The sequence below is a fragment of the Lacerta agilis genome, chromosome 16, assembly GCF_009819535.1.
Source record: "Lacerta agilis isolate rLacAgi1 chromosome 16, rLacAgi1.pri, whole genome shotgun sequence".
In the NCBI taxonomy this organism is placed as follows: Eukaryota; Metazoa; Chordata; class Lepidosauria; order Squamata; family Lacertidae; genus Lacerta; species Lacerta agilis.
Window position 1 is genome coordinate 21050166 of NC_046327.1, and position 18174 is coordinate 21068339.

Below are 18174 nucleotides of genomic sequence, written 5' to 3' on the forward strand. Positions count from 1 at the left end.
CTTGCCAGAATGGTAGGGAGTACTTTCCTTGGTAAGTGGGCTTTTGGAGTTTGACAGCTACACTATAGGGAGCTCTCAAGCCGTCCCAGGTGTGAATACTTGAGGAATTCAAGCTTTACACATTCCAATATGAACTGATTTGTAGCAAAGCTTCAATAAGCACAAACTTCCATACTTCCCCAATATTCAGATGTAGTTTTCGGCTAAAAAAAGAGTAAAGTATTTTGAAATGTGTATTTTGAGAGAGAGAGAAATTAATTAAATGTATTTAGAAGTGGTAACGAGAACTGAAAAACAGAAACAGGGCAGATTTATGAGTGAACACATGTGGCATGGGCTGAAAATAGACTCATTTGTACATTGCTAGTTCCTAGGGGATCCCACCTAGGGGGTTCTAGTAAACTCAGCCCTCTACACTGACCTGTCCCATTATAACTAACATGCTTGGAGCAGGTATAGATTACTTATTGGGAGTGTTTGCAATTGGTTCACCAATTCTTGTGCCAGAGTGAGAGGTAAAAATAAAACGAGGAAACGTGGAATTTGACAGCTGGGAGGGTTGAATATTTCCGATGACAGGTTGGGTTCTCATACATGTTTTTGTAGAAATCGATAAATTAAGCCACTGTGTTGAATTAATTCCTCATTTTAGAGACCTAAGAGCAGCAAGGCCCAATGCGGCACTGATCTTCCCCCTCTCTGCCAATAAATATGGGGCAACTTCCTCATGCTGGCAAGGTTAAGAATATTTGGGGTTCCATGATGCAGCTTCCACTGCAGTTAATGGGCACAAGCAAGTACCAGGAACATTGTCATTGGCTACAAGGGACATATGACAATGGCATTGAAGGGGACAGTTCAAATAGCTAAATATCCCATATTGATTATAAATGCCTTAATTGCTTTCTAAGCTTGTTTATTTGTGTATCATTCACAGCATTTGTGCATTAATATATTTTCTGTATTTTTGTAATATTAAGAGAGACAAAGGAATGTGCCTAATGTTGCTTCTTCAACTATTTCTGGGAAATCAGCCAAAACTGGCCAGCAGCTTCAAGGTTTTGATAACGGTGTACGGTCTGGAATTAAACAATGGCCTGTTAATACAGAAATAGCACCTTGGCTGTTACCATAGAAACACCATCACGAGAGAGGGGGACGGAAAGCCCATTTTAAGGAATGTGCCGTTAATTGTGGTTAGCCTTTAATGGGCTTAAGAGCTGGTCTTGTTGATTGATCATATTGGAGGCATCAGGCTTGTTGGAGTTGTGTATCCATTACATGTATTGGTATGTATTGATTTATATTTGTGTATTGTTCCTATGGGTCTTTGGGAGAGGGGCAGCTCTGAGTTGTGTGAGCAAGGGGGGGCTCTCAGCCTTGGACGGGATGTATGCGCTTTCTGAGCAGACAGGAGGAATGCAGCTGGAGTTGGCTCCTGCCACCTGTATTAATATTATGTTCAGTCCATTAAGATGTAAGGTATTTCCTAGTTAGTAGACTCATCCCCCTGCATGGGTATTATTGATTTATGCTTTTGTATTTCCTATCTAATGCAACAAGTATTATTGCCGGTTAACTGAAGTTATGCTTTCTTGCTGATTAGGCACACACACATGCCTTATGAATAGGTTCAACCTTCAGCATACAATAGCGGATCTGTGTGCTCACAAGCTAGGTGATGTTGCTATATTTCTGGGAAGTCTGCCAAGTACATTCAAAGCTCGCCAGGTACACATTCCCAGACTGGGGAGAGCGAGTTGGGGAGGCTTTGGGAGGTTGTACTCCTAAGGAACATGTGAACCTTGAGCCAATTTTCGGTTTCTATTTTCGGTTTCTGTATTGTCTTTATAAGCAGTACGCGCCAGTCTCTCAGTGCTCAGTCCAACTTTTGGATTGTGCCTTTTGCTTTACATATGTAACTCAAAATAAATCCTGCTGAACCCTGCATGGTGTTTTGCCTCTTCGTGTTCCTGAATCCACCGCTCAAGAGCTCAAGAGCCCATTATGGTCTTACAGCATTAGTTCCAAAACTGCAGTAATATCTCATGTGAACTGAAAGAAGGTGGGGGGGGGGGTTTCCCCTGTGACATTCTGTTGGCAGGAAGCCATTCCTAACCAGCAGATCTGATGTTCCTTGAAACATCCATCCAGATATCACAATGCAGGATATCTCAGCTTGGTCTCCCACAAACAGACATTGAAGTGGAACATGAATCAGTACTTCCACCTGGGATTTGCCTCGAACAGCTCTGCCTCTTCTCCCGCTGAAGGGAAGGTTGTAAATAATGCTACAGAGTTTACTGTCGTTTCTTAAACTACAATGTGTTGTAAGAAGCATTTCAGGCAGAGATGTGTGAACACAGCCGCTGCCACCACAACGCATCAATAATTGTCACTGGTATTTTCAAAAAACCCTTTTTGCTGCCTATTTAATGCCTTGGATCTTATCCACAAGCAGGCATTTCTGCATTAGCCTTGATATTTTGCTCTAGGCAAAATTTGCCAGCAACTCTTAACTGTAGATAAGACTTATTAAGTAAAGAAAAGACCAGAGAGGTTGGCAGAATGAGCAATTTATTTCATGCACTAACTTGAAAGTACTGGCGTTCCTAATTGGGCTTGGTTTTTAATGAGCAAAATTTCATCAAATTCGGTTAAAGCAGAGTTCAGCGTTCAGTTACCTACATGTGTCACTGAAAGCCTTTTCAGGCAGGCAGTGAATGAATCATGTCAGTTAGTGTGGAGAGGATAGAATAAAGGCTTTTGTGCTTAAGGGCTTCTGCTGAGATTCTGGGTATATTTTTTATATTCATTTTTAAAAAGCAGTACTCTAGCCCTCTTTGTCCAGGAGAAAATGGAATGTGCCTCAAAGCTGCACATATGAAAGAGGAAAGAAAAATATATTCAGGAGCCTACATGTATTATGCTTTCAGATCCCATGATTACAAAGTCTATTTGAAGTTTTCGAAGGCGTACTTTGTAATTTTGAACTTCTAGGACGAGTAGCTCAGGCATTCTTTGTCAGAGCATCTGATTGGAAAACTCACCTTTCCAGAAAGCAGGGTCTCATCGTATTTGATATGAAATTGTTGCCTGTTAATACTTGCCACCCTTTTTCTCTGTTCAAAGCTGTGCACCACCTTTTTCTCTGTTAAATTCAGATTAAAAATAAGGCTTCCAGCTTTAATCAGTAGATTAATCAAGTAGCACTTGGAATTGATGCATGGGGAGAAGAGTTTTAACTATTCCCTCCCCAAAAATGATCGCCATGAATATTCTTCCATGTGGCAATTACCTGTACTTGTAAGGCAAAAAACTCCCATTGACCCACAACCCTATTGACAATGCTGTGCATTACACATTTAACTCAATGTGTAGTTAAGCCCTTACTGCAATATTTGCACAGAAAGAAAAAGTAAAGAAAGAAGCCCATAACTTTGAAAAGTTGACACTGTGCGTGTTTACTCAGAATTAAGTCCTGTTGAGTTAATGGGACTTGCTTTCAGACAAGTGTGCACAGAACTGCAGCCATAACATTATTCCGGATCAGTCTGTAAAGTTGGCTGGGTGTGTTGATGCACAATGGATATCTCATTTTTTTTCTACTCAGCGAGATCAGAAGTAACCAATTAAACTTATATTCCAGACACAAGCCCTGTTGTTTCTGCCGTTCTTGGGAAGAGAGTCGCCACACGGCTCTTTGATGTTCTTCCTAAGGCACGGGTTCCCCTTAATGTGTTTGAACTGCCATGACTTTGCTTCTCAATAAACCAGATGCCAGTTCACAGAGGACAACGCCTACTCCTTTGTAATGCTTATAACAGATATGGGCAGCAAGAAGGCTGCTCCATTTTATAGCATGAAGTGGGAGAGGAAATTTATCAGTTGCCCTGAACTTGGGTGGGGGGATGTCCTTACCAGAGTGGCTTTTGTTTGATCACTAACGTTAATGAACATTTCCCTCTCTTCTCCACTCTTATTTTCCCATTTACGTACATGCAGTTTAGGCTGAGTTCTCACTGAGATGATAAAACTGTGTGTGGGCTGCACTGTGCAGATTGCAAGTAAGAGAGGTTCACATGAGTCAACGGTCCTGCTTACTTACTTACTTAATAAATAAATTCCCTGCATATTGGAAACTGGCCTTTCTGGGAGAAGGCTAGACCTCATCTCTTAGAGGGTGCTTTGTTTTGTTTTGGTATAGAGGAGCATTTAATCAGTTGAAGCAAGGGTTTTCTACCCTAGCAAGAACCAGGCCTTACTAGACTCAGAACAGTTCCGCCTATATTATTCAGAATAAGATTATATTCTGAGAATAGATGAGAGAGGGTCATATTTTTGAATCTGCACCCACATTAAAAACACCACCACCTCCCATCGTGTAGTGAACTATTGCACCAGGCAGAAAGGATCTCTGACATGCATGGACAGGGTGTGAGTGTTGTGTTTTTGTTTTACATCAATAATATGTCATCCACACATACAAAGTGATGCAAAACAGAATTGTATTATCTCTGCCTACCACCTTGGTCAGTGACATGTGTATTATTATTAAAATTTCTATACTGCCATATATCTGTATATCTCAGGGCTCTTTAAGCCTCCTTTGGTTTCATTTCTCCAAGTGAACGTTTCCACCTTCTATCATGCTCATCCTTTGGGGGCTGCATGGGGAGTAGGAGTCAGGGGAGTAGGAGCCAGAGGCAGAAGGTGGATAACACCAGAGGCAAATGCTCTATTCCAGCCAAAAGTCAGAGGTTTACAACGCACACAAACACACATATATTTCCACCCAGCCAAACAATATAGCCTAGTTCAAGGTTACGTTTCAGCTGGGCAAAAGCCGTTGAGAAGAGGGAGAGCAAGACTAGTGAGAAGTGCAACTTAGGGAGCAGAGCATGGACTTCCAAGAATCCCATGGGCCAGAGAGAGAGAGAGAGAGAGGCCTTGGGGGCCACAATAAGCCCCTGAGCCTGAGCTTTTCCGCCCCTGGTTTAGGCCTGCATCAATTTATTTGTACCTGCTTGCACAGTGAGGTATGGAAAACCTGTGCATGGCTTGTTTGCTTCAAGATGAGGAGAATTTGTGATTTTAGAATACCTGGGCTTTGGCCTTCTGCTCTTCAGTGTTTAGTATTAGAGCAGGACCACCCTAGTCAGTAAGCTTCATGGCTATGAAGCCATTGCTAAGACCATTGGTTGTTTAGTCTGTCTGAATGTTTTGTGTTTGTTTTCACTTAGGTATTTGGTTAAATCTGAAATTTTTGTTTTGGTAGTTTTGCTTGTTTCTCTTATAAAAAAATGTTAGTTTGTTGAACCTGTTTGTATGGTTTTGCAGTTTTGTATCTTGTTGTTTTTCTCTGTTAATTTTTATTACTTTGTTCCTTACTTTGGGACTGAAAATAATCAACGAAGGAGCAGGCTATAAATACTGCAAATAAATAAATATCCCATAGAACCATTCTTTATGTTTTTGAAAGATTGTCATATGTAGGTATTGTTTTGTGGATGTTAATTATTCTGCGAAGGAATCAGAAATACTGTGGAACTGACTCCCTCAGGCAGTTGTGGACTCTCCTTCTTCAGAGGTTTTTAAGCAGTGGTTGCAGAGCCGTCTGCCATGGATGCTTTAGCTGAGATTCCTGCATTGCAGAGGGTTGGACTGGATGATCCTTGGGTGCAGAGGGTTGGACTGGATGATCCTTGGGACCCCTTCCAACTCTATTTTTCTTTAATCCTATGACTGGACTTTTATTGATATTAGGTGTCTGTTTGATGGCAGAAACAGTAACAGAAAACCTCTATTGTAGGAGCGTGTCTTATGAATGGAGTCATCATGGGGTGGAATTACCTAATCTGCATCTAATTTCAAATGCTTTGATGTTACTTTTCATTTGCACTGCATTGTGTTCTCTTGGTATTGGGTAGAAGCTGTGTCCTTTGGATATAAGGTTCATTTCACTTTGTGGCATTTTACTGGCATTAAGGCCTGTTACTACTTTGGAGTCATTCTTGTTACGTCAGATGATATTGTTATTAGTGCAGATGTCTGAGGTAAATCTTTCAAATCTTCTGTTTTTATTATGCTTATTGCTGTCCTTGTTCTTACCAACAGAGTAAAATAATCCTTTGTAAATAGATCCCCATAGCATGTAGTTGAATGACAGGAGAGTAAGATTATTTTAAAATATATTTATTGAATCTTATATTTTTGGTAGCAGTGGCAATATCAAACGTCTGTTTTGTTTTGTGGGTTTGATATAGGAGATGTTCATGGCTATAAAACTTTAGGCAGGTTTTTTGAAACATTAATTCTTGTTGAAGTGTCTGTTTCCGTGTTTTTATATTCACAAGAGTCTGTATGATCATTGTAGAAATAAAGAATATGTTCAGCTGATGCGTCTTGTAGAAAGAAGTATCCTCTGTTGATAATGAGATAAATTCTGTTAATGGATCTAATTTTATAAATCTCGAGTTAGAAATTACAGACATATATATTTTTGTTTATCAATGCAGGTCAACAAGAGAATGCCACCCAGAAATCTTGCCTTGATGAAATCTGGAGAAGAACAGAGAGTGTGCATTGACAAATTCAGCAACAACATCATAAGGAAGCCTGTCATTCAGAATACTCCAAGTGATCGTACTTTGCACAGTCCTCCAGGCCCTCCTTCGGCCGGCCCCTCCAGTCTTGAAAGCAGTGCAGAGAGAAATGTCTCCTTCAGTAATGTGGTATTTCTGAATGATATGGGAGCACGGGAGAATGGAAATGAAGTGGCCAGCAAGGAGAAGTTATCCTTGCCATATCTGGGCCTCTGTCACAGTTCATCTTTTTTGAGTAACAGATGCGTTGGCTCTGCCGTGGACTCCATGGGATACTCTCCCATCCACCAAAGAGAGGAAGCATCACTTTCAGAGAGAGCTGGTATGTTCAATTCATCTGATTTAGAAAGTGAAGGTGGGGAGTACTGCTCCATCACAGACTATTGCAAAGAGGCTCCTGTCCACCACGGGTTTGATAGTACCGAAACCAAAGAGGTGTGGCATGAAAACCCCGTTTCAAAACTTCAGGGGCCGGAGGCTGTGACAGATGCAAGAACCGAGTCCATAGTGGTGAGTTTCAGTGAAGGGGAAAGCAGAGCCTTGAATTCAGATTTTCAAAGGGGGGAGAAGCATCTGCCACATAGTTATGTACACAACCACTTATGTACCGAAACGGGCACATTAGAATTTCCCTCAGATACTGGCAGTGGCCCCTGTGGTTCGTCCAAGGGAAATTATTGCTGTCCTTTGGTTAGAGAATCAGATCAGACTGTAGGCAAGCGTATAGAAAATGCAAGCAGTTCCGCAGAGCAACAGCTTTCCTGTGAAGTGGCCTCTCAAAACGAGCCTATCTATGCTGAGAGCACGAAGAGGAAAAAGGCGCAGCTAAATAATGCCAACACACATGCAAGGAGTGATGCCTTGGCTTATAGCCCCTGTAAAGATAAACAAGATGGCCTCTGGAGAGGGAAGGCTCTCCACTTGGACTGCGAAAGAGAGTTCCAAGAATCTGTCACACAGGTACCAGCGACTATTACCATTGTGGCGGCCCACACAGAAGATGACAACCGGACTATTTTTCTTAGCAGTCCAGACTCAGCTGTAGGGGTCCAGTGGCCAAGTCCTAGCCCAACTTCTAATTCAGATGCTAGGAAAACATCCCCTTTCTTTGAATACAGAGAAATGCCGCAAGCAAGCAGTGAGATGAGCCCAATGGAAAATGGCCCAAGTCTTCAGTCCCAAACAACTAGCAGAAATGGGATTGGTGAGACTCCTGCTATTCCCCCAAAATTGTCCAAAGGGAGCCCACCTAGAGGAGAGGGGCCTTTCACACAGTCTGTAAGTTCTTTTGTGGCAGAAACTTGTGATAACAACGGCCATTGGGGTCTTGACATTCCAAAGAACGGCACTGATAGCACAATCTTTGAGCCCGCATTGTCCATATGCCCTCATACGAACAAAATCTCTCCAGAGGAGTCGAACAAAGGTCCAGCGACCTTGAGCTCTGAGAGGAGGCAGAAATACTGCAATCTCTCCTGGAGCAGACAGTGCAGGATAGAGGAAGAAGAGGAAGAAGAGCAGGGATTCTTGAAAAGCACACCAGAGACAGAAACTGAAAACGGGGCAAGCAGTCCCTCAAGTATTTCTAATTGCCATCAGGGGGGGAAACGCTCTGTCCAGGAGAACAAGATTGCAGGAATGAGCAAATCAGCATCTTTTGCCTTCGAGTTCCCTAAAGACAAGAATGGAATTGAGGAATTCGCACCACCTCCTCCACCTCCAAAGAAACAATCCAGGTACAGAAAAAAATGTTTTGTGTGTATGCTTGTTGGTAGCCAAAGATCAATAAGGTTGAGATAAGTGACAAAATCCAGGAGATAATTCTCTGTCTTTCCTGCTTCTCCCCACAAATGCTGTCCTCTGGTGGAACTAACATAGTTGTGTCCTTTAGCCGAAATATGAAACGGAATGTTTCATATATATGGGATTTCATATATACAGATTTGTCTAGGTGATGAAATATTCTTTAAACGGAAAAATTACATAAATGGGCTTTGGTATATATACAGTCATATCTTGGTTTTCGAACAGCTTAGTTCTCGAACGTTTTGGCTCCCAAACGTCGCAAACCCAGAAGTGACTGTTCCAGTTTGCAATCTGTTTTTGGCAGCAAAAGCTGCTCTTTGGTTTCCGAATGTTTTGGAAGTCAAATGGACTTCCGGAATGGATTCCATTCAACTTCCAAGGTACGACTGTATGTGCTAAATTATCACTTGGTGTGTGTGTAGCAAAGTACTACCACCACAATTACTGATTGCCGCAGGGCTTATCTATATAGCAAGCTTAAATCTGTTCCATTGTCACAGCCTACCGGTAAGTACCCTGACAATCCTAGTTATGTAAGGGACTGCCAAAAGAGAATTCCTGTCTGCTCAGTCTCCTGCCTTTTGTGGTGTAACATGTAGAAAAGTTCCTAGTGCTGCTTGTGGAAAGTTCAAATGAACTTTTTACTTCATGTGTGCAGAACTCTTGATAAGAAGGCTGTACTCTGTCTCCCAAAGAGTCTTTCAACACAGCAAGAAAACCCAGGAGGTCAATTTCTGTATTTTAATTTTTATGCAATTGTAGGGAACAGTGTGATTGCCCTTTCATGTTTGTGTGAATTCATGTTTGTGTAAAGTGAATTCCCACATGGTGTCGTCTAGCAGTTCCCAAACTACCCCTGGCCCAACTGATCAGTTGAAAATTGTTGAGGGTTTTGGGAGACCACTTAATTATTTTTGCCTTAAAAAAAAGTTTTTATTGAATATTTTCTTGTGTTACGAAATAAACAAATAAACAAGGGAAAGTACATGTAGTGTCTCCACTTTCGATTCATAGGGTCATTTCCCACAGTTCATTAATGTTTAGTATGAGCCACTAATGCCATAGACATCTTACAGCTAGGGGGAGAGAAGGGGAAAAGAAATGGGGGGGGGGGAGAGATGGGGGTATTGTTCTGTCATTCTATTGCTTAACTGTGGGGATTTGTGTCAGCATCACATGAGTAGGTCCTTTGTTTATATATGTATTTATCTTCATTGGCATTGCGAGGGGTTGGGGGACCCAGAGTTTGGTTGGTTGAGTTCAGTTGGTTGCAGTGTGGCTTGTTTGTATGGCGGGGGGAGGGGGGACGTTGTCTGGTCAGGTTAGCCATATTGCTTTTTTTTTTTTTGACCTATTGTAGTTCTCAAAAAGCACTGTGCTGGTGGATGCTGGATTATTTTATTCATATTTTTATTGCTGCTTTTATTTCTTCTATATTGTACTTCATTGTACTTCATAGAACTCAAATTGTAATATAAGAAATAAAAGCAATAAAAATACAATTAAATATCAGTATGAATATTTAATGCCATGAATGTGCAGCACCACAGTTTGGGAATCCCGGCGTTGTTCATTTTATCTGAGAGGGGGGAATGGAGGGTAACACTAATAAGCAGAAGAACAAGGACTTCACATGAGCTAGGAAATAGGAGGAAATAAGGAGATGCAGTAGCCCAACATAATATAAATAGAATCATAGAATAAAACTGGGTTGCCCCTGAAGAAGGGTTTCCTATACACACTGGGCCATAAAATTTCTTTATAGTAATCTGTCTCCTAGCACCTTTCCAATTTCCTCTACCATTTTTATCCAGACCATTGCAGCCCTTCTCTTAGGCACCATATGGAAAACTATTAAGAGCATTTTTTCGGTGTTCCGGTCTTCGGTGGCTGATGCTCTGCAAATGTAGCATTTGAGTTAGGCCTCAGGCTCTTTTTTTTTACTGTATTGCTGATAGATAAAACGGGTGCGTCTAATGATTCAGCAATGAATCAGTAACTTCTCTGGAATTCTTTCCCTCCAACGAAAGCAAAAACACAGGGTGGGGGTGGGGTGGGGAAAGCAGATGTTCAATTGCTCTGGAAAGATCTTCATTATATTTCTCTATGTGAATCTGTTTTAAACCCTCGCCCTGCTGAGTTATTTTATCTCCAGCAGCAAAAAGGAAGTCATAACAAAAGGAACAAACTTAGTTGGTCTCTAAGGTGTTACTGGAAGGAATTTATTTTTATTTATTTTTTTGTTATAACAAAAGGACTTTGACTAGTTGGAAGGTCAAAGATTGGCTGTGGTTAAGGGGTAATGTTCTTAGGAGAGAGAAATGAGAACCACTGGAAACAATTAATTGGAGAAATACAGTTCTCTTGCACAGAGATTGTATGGGGCTTGTCCTTTGTTTTCCGTGGGGAATTCCTCTGGGTGTCTGCAGCACCCTTTGGTCAGAGGCTCCATTCTCATGAGAGAAAATAATAGTAGCCTAGAGTTCACATAGTGGAGTTCTCCTGTCCATGAGTCTGCCTACATACACCCAAGACAGACATTTTAATGTGTATAGATTTCTATCTGTATTTCAACCTCCTCTTTGTGGGTTTGTAGGGATCAAGTATCTGGCCACTGTGATACATGCTGCGGTAAGATCTGGGCTGGGTTACTGACATGCACTCTGCATGAGTTTGCTTTTGAATAGCATCCGGAAAGTTCATCCAGTCCAGAATTAGGCTTCTAACAAGGACTAGGCCTTTACTCCTACGCCAAGAGAACTGCACCGGCTTCCCAGTTCGTTTACGTGTTGAATGCTAGTGTCAAACTTTCATACTCTACTCTGCTGGTAGGTCTCTTGTGTGATTTACAGTAGGTTTTGCAGAGTTTCCGACTCCCAACTATTTAACAGTAACAGCAACGAAAAGGCTCTCCTTCCTTCTCTCCACCTGGGTTGTTGGTATGAAGAAAAATTAGAAGGAAACCAGGAGTGGGTTTTGTGTGAGCTTGGCACACACAGCCAGCCTTTCGGTAAAGCGGGGTGGAGCAAACTGCTTTGGTGTTAAATCTGGACTACCCTTGGAGAGGTGGCGGATCCATCCGCTGGCCTCCTCCACTCCTGCAGGCCTCCTTTTGGAGCATTGTGCTGTTACAATGTCAGTGTGATTTAAAAAATGGAGACCCACAAGGAAGGAAGGGCCACAACAGGTGCATGGCACAGTGCGGTGCTGACGTGAATGAGGGTGTCATGAGCAGGGAAAGGGAAGCACAAATACTGAAACAAGGGCCTCCCTGATCCATTATTCACAATGGTCTCTTGCCTCTCACATCACCCATTACTTTTTTACGTTCTGAATTGGTTCGGAACAAGCCGTGATACAAGGAGAGTTAGGAGCATTGGTTTTTATCTGTAAATGCCCTTCTGATCCACACCTGGACAAGACTAGTTTCTGTGAGAGGCTTACTCAAAAACCGTCAAAATGAAAGATGTAGCCATTTTACCAGCCACCTACTCTGCCGCAATCGTTTGAGTCTAACCTGCATCTCAAATTGGGCTGTGATCCTCACACCCCTTAAAAACCTGGCTGTTTTTGGCTTGAACCAGCTCAGTTCTCAGTGCTTCTAAGGAGACCAACAGCCTAAGCCATGTCTACTCAGGAGCAAGACCATCAATTTCAGTGGAATTTGTGTCGTAATCAATTGGAGGACCTTGAAGTTCTAGCATAAGGAACAAACAAAAAAAGGAGATCTCACAAGCCTCAAGTCCTGTCCTACAAAGTCTGGATCTAGGACATTTCCCCCCCCCCCCAATTTTGGTCTTAGGGTAGAGCCTTGCTCCACATGATGATAATGGTGTTGTATCACGTAAGGGCTTAGGTTTGCAAATAATTCCTGTTTCTGCTTTGCTATAGATTGGGGGGGGGTTCTGGTGGGGCAGAGCTATAGTGCCCAATTGCACTGTGGCAGCCCCATCGCTTGTGTGCCGACTCACTTCCACAGAAAGAAGAAACTACGGAGGGGTAGCCAATGTGGTACCTTGCAGGTGTTGTTGGACTACAACTCCCATGATCCCTAACAGTTGGCCATGATGCTAAGTCGGGCTGCTGGGAGTTACAGTCCAACAACATTTGGGGAGCTGCTCCTGTACCCAGTCACAAACCAAAAAACCCCTGCATGATTGCTACATGATTATTTTTTAAGCTCCTAGGTTGCATCTTCTGTCTCCAAACTGAAATCCGTGAACACTTGAATAAATTAAATCTATATTATGCCCTGTATTTCTAGATATGACCATTCTGAATTTCTAAACTGTTAGGTTGCGACGGAGGGGGATGTTTTGAGAGAGCCTTTGTCTCGATGAATGGTCCATGAGCAAGTAATCTCCGCAAAAGATAATCATCCATTTTGTGCTAAGCGGTGGAGAGGGAGGGTCCGCCTTTGTGCATTACCCTGAAATATGCCACAGGCAACACTTAAAGATGGAAAAGGTTCACTGTGAGAGATGGAAAGTAATTGACCACCATTTAGTTATTTTTAGCACTTAAAGCCACGACCCCTTTGAAAAGGGAACTGTAGAACAACAATAAAATAATGATTGGTAATATGTACATCTTCAGCCTTTCCACCTTCCAGATCCAAATTCATACTCAGATTAGGTTTATAACTTAAATTAAGGACTATGGTTATAGATAAGTGTGCACTTACTTTGGGAGGAAGTCAGTAGGACTTCTAAATATATGTGTATAGGTTTGTTTGGGCTGCGTACATTTATTTCCTTGTGTGTTGTAAGTCCTTGTTTCTTTCAATTTCAAATGGCTTTTTCAGATGTTCTCTCCCCCACCAGTTTACCTAGAGAGAAACCAGGGGTCAGCCTTGAACCCTCTTTAAAGTGGTTTCAGTCTTGCAGATTCAAGGTGATCCGAGCCTTAGTCCAGGTAAACATGGAATTTTATGGTGAGGGTGAGGCAGGGGAAAGATCATATAAGACCAAGTTCTCTTCCAGTCGGTCTCCTGCTCACAACTCTGAAGAGTGAGCAGTAACTCCTGGGTAGCTCCCAATATTCAGTTCTCCCAAATTCATGGATGGGGAGCCTCAGGCCCAGAGGCCAAATGTGGCTGTCCAAGCCTTCCTATGAGTCATCTGGAACTTAGCAGTCCTGCTTTGCACCCTCCTTAGATGACCATGGCTGTAATATTTTCTTGAACTCTGATAATGCTTCCTTCTTGCCTGAATGGAGGATGAAGAGGTGTGTGTGAGAGTGTGTGTAGAAGCTAGCTGTCAAGGGTGTTTCCCACCCAAAGAATGCACACGGCACATAGTTAACTCTCTATTGTCATAGATAACACAGTAGCTTCTACAGCTCTGGATTCCTATGCGCACTAATCTAGCATCTAGGCATCTATTCCCAGATCCATGCTCTCTGGCGCAGTTGCAGCAACCGAGGACCTCTTGCCCTCCACCAGTTTATGTACCTTCCCCCGATAGGCTGCGCACATGCAGCCAGAGACTACGCCTGCATAGAAACTTCCTCTGCTCTTTGCTTTTCAATCCCCTCCTGGTTCTCGGAGACAGTGGTGCAGGAGAGGGTGGGGAAGCACCTGGCGGTTCACTTGCCTGACCTACCTTTCCCTCTGACCCACCATGTGCTCCACCCTCCAGCTCTGAAGCTACTCTTGCCTCCTGGCTGGTACAGTTCCCCGCAAATCACTGACCCCCTCTCCCGAATCAGACTCCAGCCCACTTTCCCATCAGTGTCCTGTCAGTCCATCACACTAAGCCTACTGTACAAAGGTAAAATTCAGAGTTCCTTCAATAGAGGTGGTAGAATTGTGCATGTACATAATAGCTCCCTGTGTTGGGGATGTCTTATTACATGTATATATATATGTATGTATGTCTTTCATTTTTTGCCTTGCTATCTGGTTTGCTTTGTTAATACCTAGCAAATTAGTGTAGAAACGAAATTTATAAATTATTAGTTCTCTTGGGGAAATCACACAAGATAAAACCTTAGAAGGAAAGGGGGATCCCCACTCCAATGGAAAATGCCCTGTCATTAGCAACAGAAGTTTAGATTGGGACCCCTAAAAAAATAAGGTTCTATAGTTTTGAAAAGGATCTTTGCTTTATTCACATGTAGAAATCCATAGGTCTAGAAATGTCCACATTTGTGTTCATTGGCCTTGGTTAGCAGAGAAGAAGCAATGCCATATATACTTTGGAAAGCACAGGAATATAATTGTGCCAGTTCCCCCACCTAAGTTCTGCAAAAGTGTCAAACCTGGCACCCCATCTCCTCCAAATTTTCCTGCACACCTTCAGGCGCTGTGTATTTGGCATTGCTTGTGGCTGTAAACTATAACAGAAGAAGGAAAATTTTAGCACACTTTCCATATTTTCTGGGGAAATGTACTTCTTTCATTTGTTGATACTGAAATGTGGGGAGTGGAGGAGGAGGTTATGAATCCAAATGAGGGCTGCTGTCCTCCTTGAGAGTAAGCCTAATTGAATTCATTGGGACTTAGGAGTAGGCAGGTATAGAATCACACCTTTGGAGTTTTTGGTAATGTACACTTGGCACACCTCAAAGGTGTCAAGAACTCCACTTGTTTCAAGAAACACAGTTGACTGAAACTTTTGTCTCAAGCTGTGCAAACAAAATGCATGTTGTTCCAGTTTCTTTTTTATGAGCAATTTTTTGGGGGGATAGTGAAGTCCAGGAAGGGAAGGGAAGAAATCACTTCCTACCTATCTTTTATTTAGGTTTCTGTACTTTAAGTATGTTACACACTTGAATTGAATGTGACATCAGAGAACAGGATTTGATCATTTTTGAGGTGAAAGAGATTTTATAGTCAAGTGTATGACCGACGCTGGAGTGTGCTGTTAGTTTCATTGCATTCTTCTGAATTTACAAGCTTGGTAATACAATATTTATTGGACTGGTTGTTACAAATGTACAAGCTTTTACAGTACATTTCACAAACCTCTTTTCCAGGTATAGAAAGGGAAATTTTGTCTATAATTGAAAAGGGATGCCAACTTTTTTGTATGAATTGGTGTTAAGAGTAGGTTAGAGGTGTGCAGCCAATCTTTTGGCTGGTAAATTTCAACACATATTATTAACCCTGCTCAGTTGAAGGACCATGGAAAACAATTTATTCTCCCCCTTCACCTTGTCCTTGATGCGTGCTCTCTTGTGCACACACTGGCTTGGTTCACACATAAACCATGGTTTATTAAACCATGACTTACTAGCGATACCCTGCCCAGCATCTTACCATCAACAAACTTCAATCTGAAGACATGGCTTGCTGCCAGCTTACAAGCCTTTGTCAGTTTTAAGTATGGCTTGGTGTTACATGTGAACCCAGCACCTTAATCATGGTTTGTTCAACCACCGCACCTCAGAAGCTCACCATGCCTCAAAGGCAAGAGGCATGAGCAGTTGGAGAACGAACAGCACTTAGAATCGGTCCCACCTCCCTGCAGAGGGGAAGGGTCATGGAGAAGTCCAGTTGCACCAGGAAGTGATCTGACCATGGCACTTCTTTAGTTTCGCTTTTATTTAATGTCAGATCACCAGCATCCATAGAGGTGAATACCAGGTCTAAGGCATGTCCTCGGCTATGAGTTGGGCCAGACTTATTCAGGGACAGCCCCATGGTGGCCATGCTTTCCACGAAGTCCCGAGCTCCCCCTCAAGCACACTCCCATCTTTAAAAGGTAATGGCTCAGTTAGCAATTGTATTAAGGTGTCAGAAGCACTCTTGATGTGCTGTTTTCCAGGGAGTATTCCTGGTGTTGAAATAATGGTAAGCATTTTGCAGAATATAATCTCGCACAAAATTTGAAATTTATCATGCTGGTTGGCCTTCCCATGCTTGCTTCCACTTTGCTCTAAGCTAAAGCCTAGGAACACAGAATAGGGAGTGGAAATGCCACCTTGATGGCAAACACTAAAGAAGCACTTCTGCTTCCACAACTTTGCAAGACTCCTGGAAAGAAGTTCAGGTTGTTTAATTGTATCACAAATGTAAAAGAAAAGGTCAGTTGGAGAACTGTACATTAAAGAAAAACAATACCAGTAAAGTTACACCACTTGGTTTCCAGTACAAGAAATGGTGAGTCTTTCAGCAGCTCATTTCTTAGACAAGAAAAGGGAAGGGTAACACCCTGGGAAACTGAATATGAATTCCTGTGATTCTTATTTAGGCAAGACACAGTTGGGAGTTTTCTACTTGGCTGGCAAGTCATTTAGCAAAAATTCCCATGAAGTATCATTTTGTTTTGCTCGTTTTCAGTTCCAGTATGAAAAAAAAGTATAGATGATCCCTGTGTTTTCACCCCCTCTCTGCCCACTTGGTGAACACACTGATCCATCCTCTTGTTACCGCCAGTCTCACCCTTGAACTCCTGTAACCTTCTTTTCTCTCAGTCTTCTCACCTCTGTCCAAAACTACCCCCTCCAAAAAAACCCATTGCTTATCATTGCTCTGATCTGGTGGTGCACCTCCTTCAGTCCCTGCTTTAGGTTCCCGTCACCTTCTAGAATCATAGAATCATAGAGTTGGAAGAGACCACAAGGGCCATCCAGTCCAACCCCCTGCCAAGCAGGAAACACCATCAAAGCATTCCTGACAGATGGCTGTCATGAATTCTGTCCTCACCTTTTGAAGGCACTTTGGGTGGTTTTTCCCTGTCCTACCCACTGAGACTCTCTTATTCAAGCAAAAAACGGTACAGGCTCAGCAGGAGTTCAAGAACAGGGCAGGAAGCTCAGAATCGGACAGAAGCAACGAATATGTCCCAACAAGGTATCCATGCCCTGCTTGCCAAGCTTTTAAAGACAAGGCATGGTGTGCTCACTTGCAAGTCTTGCTCGCTTTGCAGGATTGTGTGCTCCCCTGGGGTAGGTGGTCCTGCTCCTATGACGGTGGCTTCTGGTTTTAGGTGACAAGACTGCACCCTCCTGTTCAGTTGCTTCTGCCTTCCTCCTTCATCTGCTCAAAGCCCCCCTCAGCCTCCACTGAGGCTCTCTGCTCTGCAGGAAGGTCAGGGATGAGAACCACCATCCCCACTCCCCTTTCCAAAGCAGCTGAAGTTGGGGCGGATCCCTCTACCTCTGGCCCAGTTCCTCATCATTCATTCTCATTCCCCAACCACCTATTCCTTTCCTCTTCTTTCCCCCGCTTCCCTACTTCCCTGACTTTCATCTCTGCTGTTGGAATTTCAGATGGAAAGCTCTCCTGAGCAGGCGTTTCTTTTGTCCTCCCTACTCCTCCAGCCTGTGTGTGTGTGTGTGTGTGTGTGTGTGTGTGTCCCTGAAAAGTGCCATGTATATGTTATATCAAAAATAAGCAATACTTTACGGAGAGTGCTGGAGGTTGTTATCTGGTGTGGCAGTAATAGGCAAGGCCAAAAGCGGCTGTTCCCCAAGCAGCGATGATTTCTGTTTCTGTTTTATCCCCTATTCAGAAAGTGCATTTTGTATAAGGCACAAGGGCAGTGGGAATAAAGAGAGCTCTCCTCACATATATGACTTCACAACAATCAGGGCTGTACTTTGCAAATGCAGCTAGCTAGCTTCTGAAAAGATTTCCAGTCCCGAAATGCGCCACTGAATGCTTGTGTTGCTCTGCCAGTGTTGGTGTGATTATACCTTAGGATGTCAGACCCTCCTGAACAAAAGTTTGATCTGGTATTGCACCATTTACTGGGATGGTAAGTTAGTCTGATCTGGTTTTAAACCATTTGCTGGGGTGGTATGTTACCTATGGTTA

General features: G+C 42.8%; 1 protein-coding gene across 1 annotated transcript in view; it reads left to right on the top strand.

Annotated features, from left to right (window-relative positions):
• The window catches only part of PRAG1 (PEAK1 related, kinase-activating pseudokinase 1), a 49337-nt gene that overhangs the window by 13413 nt on the left and 17750 nt on the right, over positions 1–18174 (top strand). Inside the window, exon 3 of the mRNA XM_033173043.1 lies at positions 6519–8341. Coding sequence (XP_033028934.1) covers positions 6519–8341 — 1823 coding nt within the window. The remainder of the gene's footprint in view (positions 1–6518; positions 8342–18174) is intronic.